Genomic DNA, 23,139 nt, shown 5'->3' with positions numbered 1-23,139 from the left:
TCTATGATATGCAGGTGTCTGTTCCGGTTACTTTGAAACTTCGCCACTTCCAAAAGAGAACTGATCCAATGGTCCCCTCTGGTGTTAATTTTCCAGTACTGCAGCTTCATATCTAGAACAACATTTGGACAGGACAGAGGCTCCACACAATAGTCTTTGCTGGGTAAACCACCAAAAGATGGAGTATTGAAAATCTCCGCTTTAAAAAAGCCCAAACATATTTTAAAGTTAATGCTCATAAAAATAAGAGACTCTGGCTTCAATCAGGAACAGATACTCTACCACCTTCTCTCCAGTTCCTTTATAGTCCTTTTATCAAATCACCTAGTTGGGTGGAGTCTTTCAGTCTTAATCTCATTACATTTTGGAGAGGCAAGTATGAAATAGTGGATTGAGCATGAGCTGGGGGCCAGGAGCTCCTGAATCCCAACCCTAGCTTTGCCACCAGTTTGACAAGGGGCTTAGCGCGCCCTCCTGTAGCTCTATGGTCTAGCTCCCAATCTGTGAAATGAGGATACTGGCCCACCACCACTTTACCTGAAAGGAAAGATGTTGAGTCTTTTCAACATAGGTAAATATCTGTAAGGGCGAAGCTACTGATGTTTCTTTTTAAACAGGAGGGATTAGATAGATCCACAAAGAAAGGAAGGTATGAATGTCGTAACTACTACTTGCATTAAGAACTTGCCTTGTTTCCTATTGATCCATCCGGGTACCTATGTGGTCCTCATCGCCACAGTACACAAACACTTTCCTTTGCTTAAAAAGTCTGTGTTTCTCTCTCCTTTCCCCGCCACCAAGAGGGGAAGGGGGTGGTCTTTAATTTGAGAACGAGCCAGGGCGAAGAGGTGGGTTTTACATTTGGCTCTGAATCCATTCTTAATTCTTGTGGCAATGAGTTCCATAATGGAGAAAGACCTCTGTCTATTCTTACTTTATGAATAATCATCCTTCAAACTCTATAGCGTGCGTCTTCAAAACCTAGATTACTCTTTCAAAGCCTATGATTTTTGAAAGAACTTCCAAGTAGAAAAGGTCAGTCAATTAATAGGCAAACTCAACAGATAGAAAGTGACTTTTTTTTTATTCCAGTAGAACTGAAGGTTCTTTTTTTTTTTTTTTAAGCCGTTTATTTTTTTTCTTCAAGTGAGTTAAGATGTACCCTTACAACAAGCATCTTTCTGCTCTAGCATCTGGTCATTTTCATAAACAAAGCATGTCAGGTATCCAGAAAATAAGGACATCTTCTTTGATTTCTGCTCGTTGGGTTCTTGTGAAGCTAAGATGGCTGCCATCCTTCAGTTATCACAGTACTGTACCTTTAGAATAGACAGCATCAGCACTGTGATAACTGAGCCAGGGCAGCCTGTCAGTCATTATGTCTGTTAGTATCTCATAGAGAATAGTGCTTGCTTTACTGTGTGCTTACATAGTGTTTCCTCTTGTGCATGTTTCAAAAATAAAGATCACATAAAATACTAATGTTCGTTCTTCGAGGACATGGATGATGGACTTAATGCATGTTTAATAAATACACGTGGAAATGAACAAAGTGTTCTGAAACTTCAGTTAATTTATCCACTCTTTGAAAATTACCTGGTTAACTAGTATGACTGCACTTAAATTCAAAGCAGCTTTAAAGTATTTTTCAGAGTTGCACAATCCAAGTCTACAGAACACCGTATTTAACTGGGGAAGGGGAGAAATAATTTACTCGTTCCATGGAGATAATCACTGATGGAATGAGGGTATTTTACTCTCTCATTTTTTTTCGGTTTCAATCAGCATTTGAAGTAGAGTGCTGTTCCCTCACATAAACTACATAGGCAAGATCCTCAACTGGGCATAGTTCCACTTAAGACAATGAAGCTGCACAGATTTAACCTGGACCCATTATCAAATAGTTTTGTTAATTATGTGGATATAATATCTTTGAAACTTAAGTATTATGTTCCACACTGAAAGTGCTAGGACCTTGACACACACAAAAAAGACAAGGTTTCTGTCTTGTGGGATTCACAGTACCACCTCAGGCCTCCATTCAGCAAACACTTACAGATGTGCTAAAGTTCCAACAGGTATGTTTGCAGCACTGGGGTCCTTTGAGGCCCAATCCTACTCCCTTTGAAGTTTTGCCATTGATTTCAGTGGGAGCAGGATCAAATCCAAAATAGTAACAAGCTCTGGATGTGGAAATGATCCTGGAGTTTGAAGAAAAGAGTTGCTGTCTGATGGACTTGTTTGTTCAGGCTGTGTGATGGTTGATTTGGGCCATACACTGAGGTCTAAATGAAAACTGCTGAAATCAAGAATTACACTGCAAACAATGACAGAAGTTTATCAAAATATTTTCTCTGGTTCATGTTTGAAGTACTGCTTAAAAAGTCATGGTAGTTTTTCTCTTTGAATAAAGGCATCTAATCTAGTGAATCAGTTCTGTAATGATCAGCATATTAAAATAAATGTTTCATCAGGTTTCACAATGTAAAGAAATAGATAAATATATTTTACATTTCACATAATGTTCCATTTAAGAATTTGATGGACTTAATTGGTGTAAGTGGTACTTAAATATTTCTGATAGGGTAGAGCAAGAACTTTATGGATAACATAATAAATAACCAACTAAACTGATATGTATTTCCTTAAGTTAAATAAAATGCTTTTAAAATTCAGAAATGCTTAACATTCAACTGGGCCCAAGTACTACCAAAATGGTCTCTTACATATTTTTAACACAAGAGGGCAATACAGAGACAAATGTGAAAAACCGCTTCCTGGGAAAAATATTTGTGCATTTTTAAAACAAATTACAAAAATGTTACATAAACAAGGGACCAGTCAATATGTTATACGATATTGTTCCAGGAGGTAAATATGAATGGGCAAATATGTACAAAAATGTTAGGATATATATTTGCCATCAACTGCAAATTTATCAGCATCCTTAGAATAATCTGCCATTTTCTGAAAATAGTAACCGTAAGGTAACCTAGGAGCACACATTTATTAAGGACTTATATAAAAAATAAGTATTTCCTGGCTTTCAAATATGTTAAAAATAAGATCAATATAAAGGTACAAAAACGTCATTAGATCATTCTATTAGCATCACAAGGGCTGGACACTCTGGATGTATTTACAGTTTGCTGACGATAAGGTGATATATTTACTCTGCTGTCTCACTTTTTAACACTCACCTTCTTTTCTAGAATAAAAAGAAAGCTTTCCTCAGCAGTCAGGTAACATAGATCCTGATCCTGAAAACATTCAGGAGTAGTCCCTCTGATCTCAATGTGGTACACATGAATTTACTCAAGTGCATTTTTCGGTGTGTATTTTTGTTCAGCTTTTTTCTAAAGCATTGCAAGTACTTTAACTTGATTTTAAATTTTTCAATTCCATGTTCTATTTTTTGCTGTCAGATTTTGCTTTTGAAAAAAATTCTATTCACATTTTTATTTTGCTTGTCCCCCCCATTTCCACTACTCTCTTCTTTTGGGGTCAGTAATTTACCACGTTTCTTGAGCGTTCTAAATTAAACAACACTCCTTTTGATTAGAGTCTAAAAACTAAATTGGCTATTTACCCTGTCCTGATGAATTCAACTTTTCTTTCTTTTCTCCTACCACGTAGCTTGGAATTATAGCTCTGATTTTTACAGGCCAACTCTGACACTGAATATGAAGAGGTGTGTGTCTTATCCAAAGCTAGGAAAAATGGGGGGAAAAACACCTTTATTACAAATATTTTACACTGTGTGTGTGATCTTAAGAACAGAAAACTGCAGTTACAGGGATATAATTGATCTTTTGGCTACTGGGTAGGTGACTTTCCTCCTTACGAAAGTTACTGGAATTTTAATATGGCAGGAGGTCCTGCCTACAGTGCAGTTTACAGCACCTAGAAGTGAAAGACTCTAGTGTGCCAGGACAGTTATTAAAGCAATATTTTCTATGGCTTTAAATTCTTCTTTATTAGTTTTTAAAGATTTGCTTCTTCACTTGTAAGTGAGGTAGGAGACAGGTACGTTCAACAATGAGACTCTCCCGTCAATGAAACTTCAGTAATGGGGAATTGTTTATAAAATCGTCTCCATTCTTTTTCTACATTCTGCTTGATTCCTTCCACCAATACTTACCTTTTAGTCTTTTCGACTCCTTTCCCCTCTTAAACTTCTATTAGCGGCTGAGTTAACAGTCTGATAGATGAATTCTAACTGCTGCTGTTGGTGCACAAAATGTATGAATAATTAAATAAATAAATCTCAGAAACATTATTAATCATTCATCAGCTACAGTCTATGGGCAAGTATTCAGTCACTTTTCTGGAAACAAGAGCTCCTAGAGGCCCCTTCCTGAAAAATACATGAAAATATTCAAACAAATTTAACACCAGCAACCTGACTAGGTCCCCCAGCATTCTCTTTCTCATAACCCCACCAGCACAGCTCTAGATGGACCAACATCTCCCCACGGAAGGGGAGCTCAATATGGGGGGGGCATAGGAGAAGGGATGCTCTTTGTTTTCAGCTCAGGCTGCACTGAAACCATCTGCTAATAATCACAGAAGCTGACATGGCTGGAACTAGGGCTATGGACTTGGCCCTTGTCACTTATTAGCCAACAGGAGAAAAATGTCCCAATGCTTTGTTAAAAAATAACTTCCTAGGTCAGGAAACAAGGTGGTGATCTAGGATCTGGCCCTGTACCCGCCCCAGTTGTCCAGCTGAACTTGCCCTGCCAAGCCCTCTCTTTGCAATAAATAAGTAAATACCCTGCTATGTAAGTGAAAGGTAGAGGGAACTGGAGGTGTGGCTCCACAGGGGGGACGGTGGGTGGGCAGGAGCAGAGAGAATAGGAAAAGCCCCTCTGGCGTTCTCCCTTGCTGATCTCAGCCAGCGAGGAAGTGCCAATGCCCGCGGCTGTGGGAACAAAAGCACCATCAGACAAGTTTTTGCGGCTTGTCTGGGAGGGGAGGGAGCACCGCCGTCCTGCAGCCATAGCTTGGTACCCAGCTCCCCAGGGCTGCTTATGGGAAGCTCTGCCCGGCCAGGGCCGGGGGAGTGAATCCGAAAGTGACAAGCGCACGTACCAGGCAGCTTCCAGGCTGCTTGAGCGAGACTCCAGCCCCGCCTTGGCTCCTCCTTCCCCTTTGGGAAGCTCACCCCAGCGAGCCGTGGAGACTCCTCCATCTTCCTCCTCCTCCTCCTCCTCCCAGGCTCCTCCTGCTGGATGCTTCATGTAAACAAGATCCAGGCTATATTTACAATCGTTTGACGGAAAGGAACCAGTGCCAGGATCCTGAAGGAAAATAACAGTGCGCAACATTAAAAACCGCGCGCGCACACACACACAGATAGCCCGAAAGGCCAGGGGCTGGGAGACCTACAGGGCTTCAACCCTGCTCCCCATCAGCATGCAAAACAACCCCGCAAAGGCAATCGGACAGCGGTGCGCCGGCACCCCACCCTTCCTCCATAACCGTCCCCACCGAAATGAGCCCCCCGGGCCGCGGAGCGGCTGCCAGCCTGCGAGGCAGAGCCGGAGACAACGCACCCAGCTGTTGGGAGCAGCACAACGCGTGCGAGGAAAAACGAGCCTGGCTCGAGGCAGCTGCCTGCGATCCAGGGAGAGCGCTGTGAAGAAAACACACATTCCCAACCCAGACTCCTCTTGCCCTCTCACCCGCCCGCAGCAAGATAACGCCTGCCTTTCCCCCAGCCCGATCGCACCCGCAAAAAACAGGCCCCCTCCCCCCGAACATAAACAAACCTCTGGCTTGCGTTTCCAGCGCTGCCTAAAGGTGAATTATGAGAGGACAGCACAGGACGTGTGATGCCAAGATTGCAACGCCCTGCAATACACTCCCCCACCCATCCCTGAACTGCAAAAGGGTGCGCTTGCTCCCGATCGCAGCCCGTGCACCCCCTATTCCCTGCCCTCTGCTCACCCAGCTTTGCGGCCGGGGCTCCTTTCCCCTCTTCTCTTTGTTCTAAGCGATCTTTGCATGAAGATTATCTAATGACGCAGCACAGACTCGCCACAACGTGACTGTCGCCATTTTTCTGTTTTTATTATATCTCTCTGCCATGTGATTTAAAAAAAAAAAAAAAACTTCCGGGTCTCATGACCAGAAAAGAGCAAAACAAAAACGGAGACAAGACACAACTTCACACACACACACACACACGCACATATGCAAGTGTCTCGTCTCTCCGTGTATCCAGCGATGCGTCCCAACTGTCAGAGTGACAAGCAACCAGAGGGCACCCCTTCTTGCATTGTGGGATTTAACTGTCTGGTAGAGAAAGTCACCCCTCACTCACATTCTGCCCCAGATTTACAATCAGGAGACCAGAAGCAGTTAAGATGAGACCAGACCCTGTTCTGCTTGATCAAATGCCTCCAATGTCCACGCCGCTTTCTGCTGAGCTATACCAACTTTGAGCTCTGTTCATTCGTCATAATAATAAAAAAAAGTTGAGATGTTAAAGCATTTTTAATCATTCTTAAAATGACTTGTCTGCTCCATGTTGATATCAAAGATTTGGACCTGTGAAACTGAAATCTGTTTTCTCCCTGAATTGATCCTCTTCACACAAACACCCACGGGTTTGTTATGTTGGGTTATTTATAAGTTGCTGGCAGAAGTTGATATGACAGGAAAAAAGGTTAAAGCATATAAAAAAATAGTTTCACATGTGAAGCATTATGCAGACTGCAAATGGCTGTAAGAGCAAAGGTAGATAAAACTGTAGGTCTACCAACCAGCCATGACAGTATCCCACGCAGACATTTACAAAATAGAAACAATGGGCAACATCATGTTGTCTTTTGTCTGGCAAATCTCCCATTGAAGTCAAGAAACCACATTACTAAAAAACCTGTTAGGTCTTTTACTAACACCACCTTAGATTAGTAAAACCAGGAGTTATAAGAGTGGGGAGGAGCAGGACCAGCCCTCAAGCAAACGGCACCCCCCATTTGTTAAACTTTTGAACACTTTATTTTTATTGCATTTGTAGCTCATTTCATGACTTTGATGCATGATCTGCATGCATGATTTATCCCTGTCATATAAGATGATACATTTGCATGCTAGAATCTGTATTTATTCATGCATATATAAGCAAATAATAATTTCCTGTAAGCATATAGAAACTTTTTAATTTTAAGAATAACTGAAATGTACTAACATCAAGAAATTGAACTGTGCACCAACACTGCGTGGACCAGTATTACCTAGTGTTACAGTAAGTGACAACCTTAGAATGTTAACCTTAAGTCCTTTAGTTCAAAAGGTCACTTTTCTTGCCTTTGCCCTCCCGAATTGAAGCACAGCATCAGAGAGATCCAAAGACTGGCCAATGGCATTTTCAAGCAATAAAATAGCAAGCGATGTCAGTCTCTTGTCGGCCATCGTCGATCAAAGATATGTTTTAATGAGCCTGAGCTTCGAAAAACTGCGCTCACCGCTTGTGACTGTGATTGGCAGCATCAATTCTTCAAAGCTTTCCAGGAATTAGGAAAAGTGTCCTTCAGCTCTGCATCATGAAATAATTGGAGAACTTGAAGTGGAAAGTGTTTCCTGTGTTGCAAAATGTGCTGGATGTTGTCCATTTTGACATAGAGGTCTTTATCATTGATGTCTGAATGTTCCCCTTGAGACAGCGTCAGGTGAAGGTCTGTACAATTGTTCTAGAGTGTTTTCCTGTCAGCTGGCAACTTACTAAGGTCATACAAAAGCCCCCAGGTCTTTTTGTGGTGCTTCATTTGTCCTAATATTTCTTTGATGGACACTCAAGCAGTGTCAACCAGCAAGCAAAAAAGCTCCCCCTTGAATTTTTCTTCAAAGCTTCCCATCACCTCATCTCTGCCCTCATAACCAAACTGTTGCTTCTTCCAATGAATACGAGTTTTCTTGAAGACAGGCTCAACTCCTAAGTTTTCCACCATTTCTTTGGCAGCATCTTCAAATCCGTTGTCTCTGTAGGCCACAACAAAATCAAGCAGCTTCTGATCAAAGCAGTCGCAACCGCAATGTCCATTGACTGAGTTTGTAATGCCTTACTTACAATATTTACTTGGAACAGGATATCATGCCAAACCATAACTGAGACCAGACATTTGAAGCCAGTGATCTGGTTTGCCAGGCTTTGCAGTAGGATTCCAGCCTCGGCTTTACTCAGCAGCACCAGTTCCATCAGGGTGTCATAAACCTCAGTCACTTGGTACCTCACTGGCCTTACGCTGTCAATGCGGCTCTCCCAGCTAGTGTCCCTTAATGGCTTCACGGTCAGATGTGTAACATTGTCTGTGAGGATCTTTCATGTTCCACCTGATAGTTGATGCTGAAAACAGGATATACATCCTTTGCAGTACTCCAAAGAGAGATACTGAATCTAAAGAAGATGACACGGCATCTGACACAACCACATTGAGGGAATGGCAGCCACAAGGCACGAAGAAAGCACTTGGATTCAGCGCAAGGATCCTTGCCTGGACATCACTGTTTGTGTTTGCACTGTTGTCGTAGCCTTGGCCATGGCAGTCCCGAATGTTTATTTTATTCTCATTCAAAACATTCATAAACAGTTCTGTTAGGCTTTTTCCAGTAGAGTCACCCACAGATCGGAAACAGATGAAGTGTTCCTTTACTTGGATACAGCCATCCTCGTTGTCAACAAATCTTACTGTCAATGACATCTTTTCACTGGGACTTATGTCGGTTAGTGCAGTCCATTATTATGGCATAGTACTTCACTTTGTGAAGCTGCGTCAATATGTTATCAAGCACCTTCCTTGACATAAGGTCAATCAATTTGTTTTGAATTGTTCTGCTACAGTAATGGTCCATTTAGCTTCTTTACAAACTACTCAGCATAGGTGCTCACGCAAGACATTGTCGTATTTCCCAAGGAACTCTACCAAACCAAGGAAATGACTGTTCTGTTCAGTGAACAACTTATCTGTCAAACCCTGGAAAGCCAAATTATTCTTTGCAAGGAAGAGGGTAATTCAGATCAGATGCTCGTGCACATCCTCCCATGCTAGGTTTCTACATTAATAATGCCCTGGTTTTCTGTGTCTATGCATTTATTCATCTTGAGTCTGGACTCAAGATCCATCCATTCAGAGTAGGACATAAAATGGCCACGTAACTTTTCATGTTGCTTCAGAGCATCAGCTAATTTATGCCAGTGTAACCCTTCTGCCAGGCCAAGTTGATAGCAGCGAGGGCCGGGTTCAGTACACAGGGGTTCCCTCTCATCAAAGCAAATGCAAAACTGGCTCGAGCCCCCACCCAGTGACCTGGGAAAATCTTACACACCCCCGGGCGCCTCAAAGAGGCAATACTTCCCCTCTCGCAAGCACAGAGTCTCGGTGTAGTAGAGAATCTTTAATAACATGAGGTAAACAACATCAGCATTAAATTGGGGAAACACCACAACTAGTGTTCATTAACCAAACCATGAGCAAAGACCCACCCCAGAAAATTGGGCCACATCCTTTCCCTTGGGTTCTTGAGTCCCAGAACCCAAACGTCTCTTGAGTCCAGCAATCCACAAATCACCCAAAGTCCAAAAAGTCCAGCCCCAGAGTTCAAAAGTTCATCTGCAGAGCGTTACTCCCCAGTCTGGCTAAAATGTGCCTGTGTGGGGGGGAAAGAGGTAAGGGGCACCTTACGTGTCCTGAAGCTGACTGCCCCACAGGGCTCTGCTCCGCTGTCTCATGAACGGCTCTGCTCCACCATGACCGGCTCCGCTCTGCACAGCTCGCCGTCTCATGAACACGCCGCTGTCTCTCGAACGGCTCCGCTCTACCACGACTGGCTCCGCTCAGCTCGCTGTCTCACGAACAGCTCCGCTCCACCACGACTGGCTCCGCTCTGCACAGCTCGCCGTCTCACGAACCGCTCTGCTCACCTCGCCATCTCACGAACACTCTGCCAGCCTATCCACGAACAGCACCGCTGCACTCTAGATCTTCCGGCTCCCCACGACTTGACACAGTGCTCAGTGATTTCAGCTCATAGTAGTGGGAGCCTTAGTGCTGGTGCACCATAAGGCCAAAGTGAATCCAGCACAGTACCTGTAGCAAGACTCTTAATGGACCCAAAATTAGCTCTAACATTCTACAGTGGAGAGAGACAGAGGTGCAATTGGTGCTTCAGGCCCTCACAAAGGGGCCCACACCACCAGGTACTAATACCTGTCTCAAGTATCTCTCAATTCACAGAGTTTTGGAACCCATGTCCCTTACCTAGCAAGTGCTACTCAGTTGATGGTGAGTCCCTCCATCATAACAAAAGGCCAAGTACAGTTCCAAGCACAGTTCCCATAATCAGGGTAATAATTTATTCTTCCCGCCCCAATAACAGAGACACTGGGGATCCCACAACAGCCAAAGTGACCATTTGGGCAGTTATAGCCTCATTCTAGGCGGGGTGGGTGTGCCTATGCAAATGAGATCAGCCCCTGAAGTTCTTTTCCACAACTTGCCACACCTCACCACCAGAGGTCAGGGTGGAGCCCATCCTGACTCTGCTTACACGAGTAATTGTACTCAGAAAGCGCAAGCAACAATTTGGCATTCTTGTGAAATATTTTACAACAAAACCCGAACACTTTGTCAGTTGATTTTGAGTAAACTAGCCAATGCCAATTTAGTTTCTCACTATTCTTGCATACTCTTTTGCAGTATGACCTTGAGAAGAGTCAAGGGAAACATCTGCTCATTTACGGGAAACATCATATCCTTGATTTTGCCTGGCCCATTCAAAATTGTATGATCAATATCAGCAGAGTTTAGGATCGCTGGCCATAAAGTGGGATCTGATGTATAGATCTGTGGTGTGCAATTTTTGTCACTGCTGTTTCTGTCATCATGCGAGACTGATTCTTCTTGCTCATTTCTCTTCCCTTCACGTAAACCAGATTTTTTTGTCATCACTCTCCTTTTCATGGGAGCCACATTCTTCTCTATTATCACTCTCCTTCACACCACCAGGAAAACTGGACGATTCTCCATCACTTTTTCCTCACATTTCCATTCCTTATCTTCAGGTAAATCTGCTAATTCCTTAGTAATAGGACTTCCATCATTTATGCTTTGCTCCTCTATTTCTTCTGCACTGGGATGATTGCTACTGCCCTAAAGCCCAGTCTGTGTTGTTCTGTTTCAGATATTTCCCCATCAAATGTGCCCTTTGCTGCAAACTAGACTGCAACTGAGCTTTTTGCTTCCTATACTGGGCTCCTGAAAGCTTCTTCAGAGGCATCTTTTATTTTCTACGGGGGAAAACAGACAGTATTAGGGAAAAGTGTATGTTCCACAGTCTTAGAAAGTCATCAAACATTACGTGTTAAGCATGGCAAAAGAAATAACCGTATTTCTTTTATATTGTTGAGTAGACAGGGATTTGATAGATATCTCTGGCATCTCATTAAGTATGTCCTTTATTAGTTGCTACTTACACTCTTCAAGGCTTAAAACACAAATACACTTTCACAGTTACACAATTAAAACAAGGTTCACAATACTGCAGCTGTGCTCTCACTTCTTCTGATACCTTGCTGGCGATGCCCCGCTACTTATATACCTACAAGGGCATGGCTGACAATATTCTAAGAGGTTCAAGGAAAATGTAGTTCTCAGAAAGTCGGGAAGGTTCTATGAGATTCTGCGAAGGTCCAGAACATTCTAGGAGATAAGTGAAAAATGAATCCATATATGGAATACCTGAAACATTTTTACTTCAAACATTCTATCAACAACAAAAACACCACTCCAAGGCTGGCACCCCAGGTGGTCTCCTGCCCCTAGATTCGGCCCTGGGGAGGAGGCAGGGAGAACACAGCTCCCCCTTTTCTGCTAAAAGCCAAGAGCTCCCCCTCCTTTCTTTCTAGTCAGTGAGAGATCACTCCTCCCTTTCAATTTACTTTAACCACTGATTCAAAATTGAAAATGTTAAATATCTGATTGACTTCTCACCTTTTATGTTATTTATTAGCTTGGATAGACTTTTTGGCTCTCATGTACAAGCACAATGTTCTTTGAGTTTCCATCCATTGAATGAAAGGTTAAACTTTAATAAACCTGTTTTGCAGTTATTAATTTGCTAAAAATCATGCAATATTAAATTCATTGGAGGATTTCCAAAACTTTAGACAAAATCTTAAAATTGTGACCAAAATTACTTGATGGAGTCGGTTAACATTTGAGACTTACCCTCCTACAGCAGATGCTAATTCATGACAGCAAAGCCATTATTACTCATTCGAAGGCATCAGATGCATTAAGAAACAGGGTTAGTAGCCAGTGGAGGAAAGCATAAACCAGCAGTCAGAGTGGCAAGGGGATTGAACTAGCTATGTAAAACCCTCATGGCAAAGTCATGTTTCCAGTTCCATGGAAACCTGTTCATCCCAACATAATAGGGGGCTAAGTGATGGGGGGAATATAAAGCTGTTAACCATGGGCATGTCTGCATTCCTTTCTCATTCCATTAGGGGACCTGCTACCACCAACATTTTCACGACACCATTTGAAAAACCGGTAGTTTCCCCAGTATACGCTGTATTAATTGTTCTTGGGGACAGCCACTTTTATAAGGCAAATAAACAAACAAAACACCCTACTAGAATCCCTACCAGATTTTATCTGTGCTGTTCAACCCAAACTATTGTTAGACATTGTGTACTGGCAAAAAAAGGACCTGCAGGAAATGCTTTATCATAATATACATACATAATCATTTCACAACAGCATGCCACCTGGAATCTACCTTTCCCACTGTGAAAGGCATGAGTTTAGCGCTCCTGTGTGGTCAGACAGAATTCTGGGTAAGGCAGAATTCTATGCTCACATAGGAATACAAAGGAGACAGGAATGAACATTTTCCTATGTATAGCTATGATGACATTCCTTACTTAAACTTCCTAGAAGCCTGCTTGAGTTACCCCCTAAAGCCAGCCTTGCTTTAGTTGGCTGCCCCTGGGTGTGAAGGAAGAGATGCTTCTTGTTTTCTTTAGTAAAGGAGGAAAGCAATGCAGTGCACTATCTTGATAAAGCCAAGCATTTTTATTCCTATGCATGCTGGGAATTGACAACAGAATTAAATAGAGCTGAAGCCAGAATGCAGGAGCTCTGTACTATTGTGTTTCCTTGTGTGATGAACTTTATATATACTTTCTTGCTTTGGACTCTAGTCACAAGTAGCTGAAAGAAGAAAATGAGGCTCCTTTCTGAGGAGTAGGCACCAGCTAAGGACAATTAATCCTTTACTGCTTCTGCTTCATTTAGTCTGGACTCTTGGTTTGTCCCACAGACCAGAACATCTCCTTTTCCTAATCTTTGCCATGAAATCTCACACTGGACCTTGTCAGCTATGGGTGAATAGCTTTTATTATTCCGCATCTTGTTAGCATTCAGTGCTATTGTAGTGCTTTCTGTATCTCTCTTATCACCTAGAAATAGAGGGGAGCTTTTAAATAAAGAGACCACACAGGTCAAGGATTCAGCAGTTTGTAGATTTCAATACTTTCTGCTCCCTCTGGAGATGGGCTCTTGGTGGGTAGATAGGAGCTTTAGGCTGGGCATCTCACCGGCTCCAACTATGTGCCCTGGGAGATGGGCTCATTGCAAGCATGGGGATTTCAGGCCCATATCACTTTTCCATTTGTAGGCCTCCAAGCACTTTACAAAGGTGAGTAAGTATTAATTTCCCATTTACAAATGGGAAAACTAAGGCCCCAGGTCACAGAGCAAGTCCTTGACAAAGCTAGGGATAGAAGCCAGATCCCATGATTCCCAGAAAGGAGGGGACACTGGGAGAGCTAGGGAGATATAAATATTTTCACTCTCGTGTTAGGATTTATCCACACTTTGAACAATAGTAGTAGTTAATTCATTAGAACTCAGACACTATTTCCCTGATTCATTGAGCCTGCAAAATAAATCCCCATTAATACATATTAAAATCAAAAGCTGCATGTGCAGCATTATTTGTACAGGTAAGTGGCTTGACCTCCATGCAGAAAGTAGACCAGACATGCCACCTAAGCATTGACCAGTGCACTATGGGACAGTAGTGGGAAGACTATTTGTGCTCTTGGGATTATTACACTAATGATTCCTGTCTTCAGTGGCACTGTAATGGTGGAGATTGGCAGAGTGAAGAACCACATGATGGTTAGCCTGGCTTGAAGGAAATCTACTACCGATATTTATAACACTTGCACAATGTTGGGATCGCTTCTGTGTGTGAACATGAAGCATGTTACCAGATATTGCAGCATTATGCTAGTGCATCTGTCATAAATATAAAGGGAAGGGTAACCACCTTTCTGTATACAGTGCTATAAAATCCCTCCTGGCTAGAGGCAACATCCTGTTACCTGTAAAGGGTTAAGAAGCTCAGCTAACCTGGCTGGCATCTGACCCAAAGGAGCAAAAAGGGGACAAGATACTTTCAAATCTTGGGGGGGGTGGGTGAAGGCTTTTGTTGGTGCTCTTTGTTTACGTGGTTATTTTCTCTTGGGACTGAGAGAGGCCAGACAGAAATCCGTCTTCTCCAACCCATCCTAATCCAAGTCTCCAGTATTGCAACCAGTATAGGTAAGCCAAGCAAGGCGGATTAGTTTATCTTTTGTTTTATGTGAATTTTCCCTGTGTTAAGAGGGAGGTTTATTCCTGTTTTCTGTAACTTTAAGGTTTTGCCCTGAGTTTGTGTTTTGAATCTGAATACCCTGTATTTTCCATCCTGATTTTACAGAGATGATTTTTACCTTTCTTTTTTTTTTTTAATAAAATCCTTCTTTAAAGAACCTGACTGATTTTTCCATTGTTCCAAGATCCAGGGGTTTGGGTCTTTGATGATTTTGTAACAAATTGTTTAGGATATTATTCTCAAGCCTCCCCAGGAAAGGGGGTTGTCAAGGTTCCTCCCCCACTCTGAACTCTAGGGTACAGATGTGGGGACCTGCATGAAAAAAACCTCCTAAGTTTATCTTTACCAGCTTAGGTCAAAACTTCCCCAAGGTACAAAATATTCCACCCGTTGTCCTTGGACTGGCCGCTACCACCACCAAACTAATACTGGTTACTGGGGAAGAGCTGTTTGGACGCGTCTTTCTCCCAAAAATACTTCCCAAAACCCTGCACCCCACTTCCTGGACAAGGTTTGGTAAAAAGCCTCACCAATTTGCCTAGGTGACTACAGACCCAGACCCTTGGATCTTAAGAACAATGAACAATCCTCCCAACACTTGCACCCCCCCTTTCCTGGGAAATGTTGGATAAAAAGCCTCACCAATTTGCATAGGTGACCACAGACCCAAACCCTTGGATCTGAGAACAATGAAAAAGCATTCAGTTTTTTACAAGAAGACTTTTAATAAAAAATAGAAGTAAATAGAAATAAAGAAATCCCCCCTGTAAAATCAGGATGGTAGATATCTTACAGGGTAATTAGATTCAAAAACATAGAGAACCCCTCTAGGCAAAACCTTAAGTTACAAAAAAGATACACAGACAGAAATAGTTATTCTATTCAGCACAATTCTTTTCTCAGCCATTTAAAGAAATCATAATCTAACACATACCTAGCTAGATTACTTACTAAAAGTTCTAAGACTCCATTCCTGGTCTATCCCCTGCAGAAACCAGCATATAGACAGACTATAGACCCTTTGTTTCTCTCCCTCCTCCCAGCTTTTGAAAGTATCTTGTCTCCTCATTGGTCATTTTGGTCAGGTGCCAGCGAGGTTACCTTTAGCTTCTTAACCCTTTACAGGTGAGAGGAGCTTTCCCCTGGCCAGGAGGGATTTCAAAGGGGTTTACCCTTCCCTTTATATTTATGACAGGGGTGTGTAGGGCTTGGGGGGATATTTTTGGGGAAGATGTCTCCAAGTGGTCTCTTTCCCTGTTCTTTGTTTAAAATGCTTGGTGGTGGCAGCATACTGTTTAAGGACAAGGCAAAGTTTGTACCTTGGGGAAGTTTTTAACCTAAACTGATAAGAATAAGCTTAGGGAGTCTTTCATGCGGATCCCCACATCTGTACCCGAGAGCTCAGAGCGGGGAAAGAATCCTAACAGCATCAAACCAGAAAGTCACCTGACTAGTCGGTTTTCATTGTCCAGGCAGAAGGAGGAATCAACAAGCAGCAAAGGTGGGAAAGGTGATATTTAAAAATATCCTTCCATTTTAATTATACAGTTATTAGTAACACTAGTAAGATATTTGCTTTTAAAAAAGTGTAATTTTGGATCTTGTCAGTTTCCTTTTATAAACAATTCAAAACAAGGGAGGCTCCCAACTGAATGAGACTTGGCAAGTCTGCTACATTATAAATATTTTGTGTGTGCACACATTCTACACACACAATAACCATAGTCTGCAAAATCATTTTTATAACAGCTATTTTCATAATAACCCATACGGTAACATGCTGTTCCAGTGCAACATATCTACTAGCTTTCAGTGATGAAGTATGTGAATGAATCCTCTCTTTCGAGTTCTGTACTTTAAGAGACATCCCCTAATTCGGTGCCTAATGTCTCATGCCCTGGAGTTGCTAAAAAGCATTTCATTGAGAAAAAAATTATGTTTTGAAAGACTAACCATGAAAATTACACATTGTAAGGCAAATGAATGATTTTGGGCCACTTACACAACATTATGGGAGTAGTACCCTTTAAAAATTGCTTTTAAATGTAGGTTCCCCCCACCCCAGACTCCTCCTCTGAGTTTCTATGGGTTAATGACTACCCCAGGGGTACCCAATTAAGAGTTATTAAATAGCCAGCAGGTTTAAAACAAAGGTAAGAAAGTATTTCTTCACAAAATACATAATCAACCTGTGCAACTCATTGCCAGGAGATGGTGTGAAGGGCAAAAGTGAGTTAAAAAAAGAAATAGGTAAATTTGTGGAGGGCAGGTCCATCAGTGGTTATTAGCCAAGATCGTCAAGATGCAAACCTCATGCTCCAGTATCCCAAAGCCTCTGAGGGTCAGAAGCTGGGATTGGACATCAGGGGATGGGGGTCAGTCAGTAAATTGCCCTGTTTTCTTCATTCCCATTGAAGCATCTGGCACTGGCCACTGTCAGAAGACAGGACAGATGGACCATTATTGGTCTGATCCAGCATGGCTGTTCTTATGGTCTTAAGTGTTGCCCCTAGACCAGTGGTTCTCAAACTTTTGTACTGGTGACCCCTTTCACAGAGCAAGCCTCTGAGTGTGACACCCCCCCTCCAATTAAAAACACTTTTAAATATATTTAGCACCATTATAAATGCCAAAGGCAAAGTGGGGTTTACGGGGGAGGCTCACAGCTGGTGACCCTCCCCTCCCCATGTAATAACCTCACGACCCCCTGAGGGATCTCAACCCGCCGCTGGAGAGCCCCTGCCCTGGACCCAACACATTCCTAGAGGGAGCTGGGAGGGAAGCCGGCTGGCTGGTGTGGTCGGCTGGGATTTGTAGTCCTTGTGGGCGGTTCAGTTTGCTGGTGGGCGTGGGAGAGACGCACCAATAGGACTACAGATCCCATTGCGCCGGGCCCTCCGGGGGCGGGGCTGGGTTTGTGACAGCTCGCCACTGGCCGTCTTCTTCCCTGCCGCTGTGCGGGCCGGGGCCGGCGAGTGCGAGCGCTCGGAGCTAGCTAGCGCGCGCGGCTGCTCCCGCTCCCGGGGCTGGGGCTTGCCTTTGCAAAGGGGCGCCGCCGCCACGCTCTCCCTTAAAGGCACAGGCGGGGGCGAGGCGAGGCGAGGCGGAGCGGCAGCCTGCTGTGTGCTATGCTGGGTCAGTAGTAGCGTGTCAACCCCTCGCACATTTTTTAAACGCCATATTGCAGGAGTTTCCCCCCCCGCCCCCAAGCCCTTTAAAAATTAGTGAGTTGAGTTTCCCTCCCGGAGAAGGTGGCTCTTTGGAAGTGCCGTGGGTGCAATCCGGGTAGGGGGTGGGTGGGAAGGAGGATGCCCCCCCCCTCCCCTTGCAAGTGGCACCGACGTCGGTGGGGGTCCCTAAGGAGCCCCAGGAACTCAGTTACTCGGCGGCTTGGAGGCTACAGCCCGCAGGGGAGAATTGCCCACGTGTAAAGAACCCCCCCGCGCGATTTGCAGGCGCCTCCGCTGTAACTTCGGGGTCGCTGGCTGGAGATGTAGCAGGGCCTGGCGCTGGCGGGGTCCGGCGGTCTCTGCCCCAGCCCGCTCTGATCGGGAGGGGCTGCTCCTGCCCAGGCCACTGCTCTGTAACTTTGCTGGGGTCGCTGTCGCTCCGCAGGGATCAGCGGGGAGCTCTGAGCGCGTGAGCGGCGGCGATGGCTTCCAAGCTCCTGCGGGCCGTCGTGCTGGGCCCCCCCGGCTCTGGCAAAGGGACCGTGTGCCAGAGAATTGCCGAGAGCTTCGGGCTCCAGCACCTTTCCAGCGGGCACTTCTTGCGGGAGAACATCAGGGCAAAGAGCGGTAAGTGGGGGGGGGGGGAGAGTGCCCAGCTGTGGAGGATCTGCTCACCCAGAAGCGCCTACATGTTCCCTTGCATGCAGGAGGCGCCCTGTGTTGTAGACCAACCGGGCTGGCGAAGCGCTAGGCGAAATGGCTCGGGGATCCATCGGGGCAGATGATCCTAAACGCTGTTTGTCCCGAGAGGGGAATTGTGCCATGAAATCGGGCCCTTTGCAAAATGATCTCGCCGCTGGCTAGCAACCGTCGCTCAAGGAGCCAGTCGACAGGCTTGTGTGTGTGTGCGTTGCTCAGTGTATTGCATAACCCGCTTGTACATGTAATCGGGGGTGAAGAGAAACAGCACCTTCCAACGGATTCTTTACATTTTTGTTATGTTGTAATTCAGTCTTTGTCCACTGATGTGGTGCGTAATGAGGCTGACCAGTCTTTAGAGAGGTTGGCGTCCTAACCAGATTAACCTTATGGATCTCGTTTTTAGAAAAAACAAAACAAAAAACCCTACAGAAGCAGTAGCGTTCTTGGTTAATGAAAACGGCAACAAGTTATCCGAAACAGGAGACAATTGTGCCTCTCTGCACGATTTGCAATACACAGGGGTTAAGTTCACTCACTGTTTTCTCCTGCTGTAGTAGGTTTTTTCCTGTGTGCAGTTTAAAGGGATGCTTTTCTTATCAGAGTTATTAATATCAATGAATACAATTAAAACTTTTTAAATGTACTATTCACCTTGTATGCTGCTTGTTGTTTGTTTTTTTCATTGTGTGAAAAATTGTAACTCCCTGGTTTTCTTGTCTAAATCCACGCAGTTAATTTTTTTTAAATAGTTTTCTCTGAAAAGTTTACAGTGATTCTTTCATACATAGTAATTGAGGTTCAGAAGAAGCCTGTATAAATGATTAGTGTGTGCCCATTCATCCACTGGTAGCTGTGGTTTTGGGGAAATATTGCACACTTAACTTTGAGTAAAAATATTACAAAATGGTAAATGGCTTCTGGTGTAAATATGTGTGCATGCTGTGAATTTGTGTTACCCTAACTATTGTGTATCCTCAATTCATAATTCATTGTGAAAAATAGCTCCCTACTTATGTAGTGTTACAAATATCTCAGTGGGGTTGTCTGCTTAGTTTTAAATGCTAAAGCTTTAAATCTCATCCCCTCTACAGGCACATATGGCTCGAAAGGCAGTGGAACCAGTTTCAGAGTAACAGCCGTGTTAGTCTGTATTCGCAAAAAGAAAAGGAGGACTTGTGGCACCTTAGAGACTAACCAATTTATTTGAGCATGAGCTTTCGTGAGCTACAGCTCACTTCGAAGTGAGCTGTAGCTCACGAAAGCTCATGCTCAAATAAATTGGTTAGTCTCTAAGGTGCCACAAGTCCTCCTTTTCTTTTAGTGGAACCGGTGCAGTTCTGCTGCATGTGGGCAGGTTATGGCACATCTGTGCCGTGAAGTGTACTGTACTATGGAGCTGTGCTGTAGGGGGGCTCCATCTGTGGCAGCAGAGACTTCTCTCTGGTTCTTTTTTCAGGGTGGAGGGTGGTGCTGGGGGACGGCCATGGGCCTGTCCGCTTATCTCCTGTGTAGTGTAGTGAGTTAGGTCATACTAACAGAAAAGTCTGCAGTGACACATGGGCTGCAGGGCAACTAGCGGCATGGGAAAAGATCTTGACAGTCCCATGCCCCTCATAGTTCTCCCAGCTCTGGGCAGGGGAAATAATTTGGGCTTCTTAGAGCTAGGCATTATGAAACTGGCTCAAACTTGGTTGCTTCTGGAAATATTTTTATTTTTTTCTAAAATAAAAACTTGTGCCATTTCTTCCTCTAACATATAAATGGTAAATTGGCATTGTAACTTAGAAACAAAAATATTCACTTTAGGAATTTAAGCCTTTTATACGCCAAGTTTCATCTCGGAGCCAGTGTTTATAGCCAAGTTATAAACTCGTCAGAAACAGGCTTCGTAACGAAAAGACTAACAGAGCCAGCGGTTGAATTTCAGTGGTGTCTGTTTGGGGGAGTTCTTTCCCCCTCATTAACAGAGCATTGGCGTGTGCTCCATATGCAAGCTAGGGTCTAGCCTTGTCTACTTATCACCCTGGTATAGAATTTCAGTGAGGATCCCAGAATCTATTTCCTTTGTGTATTAATATTAGCTATTCACTTTCAGGTGTGAAGGTGGGTAGTTATGTAAATACCACCTGAATTAGCAAATAGCAGTCTCTTATTCCCTCTCTCTTCTTTCTCTTGTCTCTCTTCTCTAGGGCTAGACCTGCACTAGAAGAAGTTTTCTGGTACCTGTGCAAGCAAACCCTCCTAGCATTAACACTGCTTATACTGGCAAAAATACTTTTACTGATTATAGCTTAGTTGTACCGGTTTCCTGAGCATAATTATCTATACTGGCACAAGCATCTTTATGCCGCTATAATTTGCATCTGCACCAGGGCTTCGGTGGTATAGAAATGTTACAGAAAACACAGCAGACCTAACCAACATTGATATACTAGCAAAAGTTGCTACTGTAGGCCTTGCCTAGATCTCAGTATTTTTCCTCTTATGGTAGACTGTTCACATCCCTTTTCCACGTCTCCTTATTTTTGCCTATCTTTCCCTCTACCACCTTATTCTTCCCCACTTCCCATTTTGAGTTTCTGTTCCTTCTTCAGTCCAGTCTCGTTTCCTTCTTCCTTTGTCGCACTCCTTCCCTTTCAATGTGAGTTTCTTCTCCTCCCTCAAGAGGTTCACACTGGAGTTCCTGCACAACAGCACAGACCATGTGGTGCCCAGGAACAGTTTGGAATGGATAAGTGTGCAGCAGTTCTTGTTGGGTTTCAACCTGGAACTGCTGGCCTCACTGGAGATGTAATTCTGTGCAGGAGCAGAGGTGTGAGTTTCCTCTGAAGTATTCTTACTGAGGTAACTAAATATTAGAGGGACAGGAAGATGTGGAATGCCTGCAGTTTCCATGTCCAGTTTACATTCCTGAGAGCTTTGACTTTATTGGCATTAGAAGAGGTCTTGTGCTAGTTGTAATTTAAATGGATGCAGTCAACTTAGGCATTTTATATGCTAAGACTGCTGCCTGTTACACTAATTTGTATTGTCTTACTGTTTCCTTGTACTTCCCTGGCCCGTTGCATCCATGTGTTGTGTTATAAGTAGACCGAGTCTAATCTCTTTGGAGCATGGCCAGCGTTTTGGTTCTGTGTTTTGTACAGCCCCTAGCACAGTGGGCCCTGGTCCATAGCTGGTGCTGTGACAATACAACTAACTTTAAGAAGTGAATTGAAAAATATCTTACACTGGCCCCCAAATTCTCTGTTGACTTTTATGGTTAGGCAATCAGTTCTCTTTTTCCCCAAAATGCTGTTTTCTCCTCTGTTACACTGAAAGTCCTACACAGAGAGGAAACTGACTCACTGTACGGGGGAACAGTGAAACCGAATATACACAACCATTAATTGCACAAAATAAACTGAAACAGAGAAATGTTTTGCCCCTCATCTTTCAATTCTTTTGTAACAAAAGTAGACATAACATTCAGACAGCAGTGTGAACTTTTTTCAGTTGAGTATTTTTTTTAATATGTGACCTACAGGCAGTGCTGTAGTCGTTAGATAATATGTGCTGTCCCTTACATTGATGGGGGGATTAATTCCTTAAGTTGGAGAAATACTCACATAGTTGGATTGTCATCAAAGTACTATTTTAAAGATGGCTAGATTTCAAAACCAGGAAAATCCAGGTCAGATAAACCTATTGTTGCAACACTAAGAGGGAGGGTGTGTGTGAGGGGAACTCCAAGTGCGTGAGGGTAGGGAGGAAAGAGTAAAGGGGGAGATTTTAAAAATTATGAATCACTAATGGCTTGTCCACTTGACGGGGTGAGTGTTCAGCAAGCCAGGATGTGACTCAGTGTGCCATCTTGCTGTGTGCTAACTGGCCATGTGGACCCTGCTGCCACATACTAAAAGTTCCATAACTCAAAAGTTCTGTGGAACTCTTAGTGCGCATAGCAGGGTCTGCGTGGTCTGTTAGTGTGCGGAATTCTGGCGTGCTGTAGGTTCACAGTCTAGCTTGCTGTGCAGATAAACCCTAATGCACAAGAAGTCGTGGCCTGTGATAAACAAGAGGCCTACCTACATGATCTAATTGTTCCTTCTAGTCTTAAACTCTATGCAGAAATACAATTTGCCTATAGTTGGGCCTTTTAAGGCCACATTCTTAATAACTTTAGTCCAGCAAAGCCAAATTGTCTACTTTTAAAGTTTAATTGCATTTTTTTTAAAAAGGATGCGTGCAAACAAACCCCTTCTGTGGAGGCTTACAAAAAGGGGTGGGACAATACTACAGCAAACAAAAAGCACTGCTGCTCTATGCATTACTAGTTCAATGGGACTACTCATTTGCATAAATCTTGGCAGGATTGGGGCCTAAATTATTAGCTTTTCCTGAATTCTATTTCAGTTCTCACCTTTTCCTTTACAAGTATACCATGTGCTAGCTAAAGCTAGCCCTACAGTAAACTAGTCCGAACTTGGCCCTGTGTATTCCCATTCTGAATCTATATTATGCACTACTTGGTTCACGTTTTAGGTGGTGACAATCTTTCTTGTTTCAAAGAAACCTTTCAGTGTTATGCTCCAATAGGAATTTTAATCCAAGG

At 43.5% G+C, this 23,139-nt stretch overlaps 1 protein-coding gene and 1 long non-coding RNA gene across 4 annotated transcripts in view; one reads left to right on the top strand and one right to left on the bottom strand.

Moving 5' to 3' along the window:
* Nucleotides 1–1,067: 1,067 nt before the first annotated feature.
* LOC144268693 (uncharacterized) lies at nucleotides 1,068–6,110 on the bottom strand. Its single transcript, XR_013346834.1, has 3 exons — nucleotides 5,953–6,110; nucleotides 5,095–5,303; nucleotides 1,068–4,225 (listed from the first exon to the last, which is right to left on the bottom strand). It is a non-coding gene; the product is annotated as an uncharacterized LOC144268693 (long non-coding RNA).
* Nucleotides 6,111–17,644: 11,534 nt separating this feature from the next.
* Nucleotides 17,645–23,139, top strand: part of AK4 (adenylate kinase 4) — a 42,609-nt gene continuing 37,114 nt past the window's right edge. For 2 of the 3 annotated variants that reach the window (XM_077824891.1, XM_077824889.1), the window contains exons 1-2: nucleotides 17,645–17,808; nucleotides 18,289–18,470. In XM_077824891.1, the coding sequence (XP_077681017.1) occupies nucleotides 18,326–18,470 (145 nt within the window). In that variant the 5' untranslated portion in view covers nucleotides 17,645–17,808; nucleotides 18,289–18,325. Of the gene's footprint in view, nucleotides 17,809–17,848; nucleotides 18,471–23,139 lie in introns of those variants that run through there. The other variant, XM_077824890.1, reaches the window with a different exon arrangement.

The sequence above is a fragment of the Eretmochelys imbricata genome, chromosome 8 (assembly GCF_965152235.1).
Source record: "Eretmochelys imbricata isolate rEreImb1 chromosome 8, rEreImb1.hap1, whole genome shotgun sequence".
In the NCBI taxonomy this organism is placed as follows: domain Eukaryota; kingdom Metazoa; phylum Chordata; order Testudines; family Cheloniidae; genus Eretmochelys; species Eretmochelys imbricata.
This window is presented reverse-complemented; position numbering and strand designations above follow the sequence as displayed.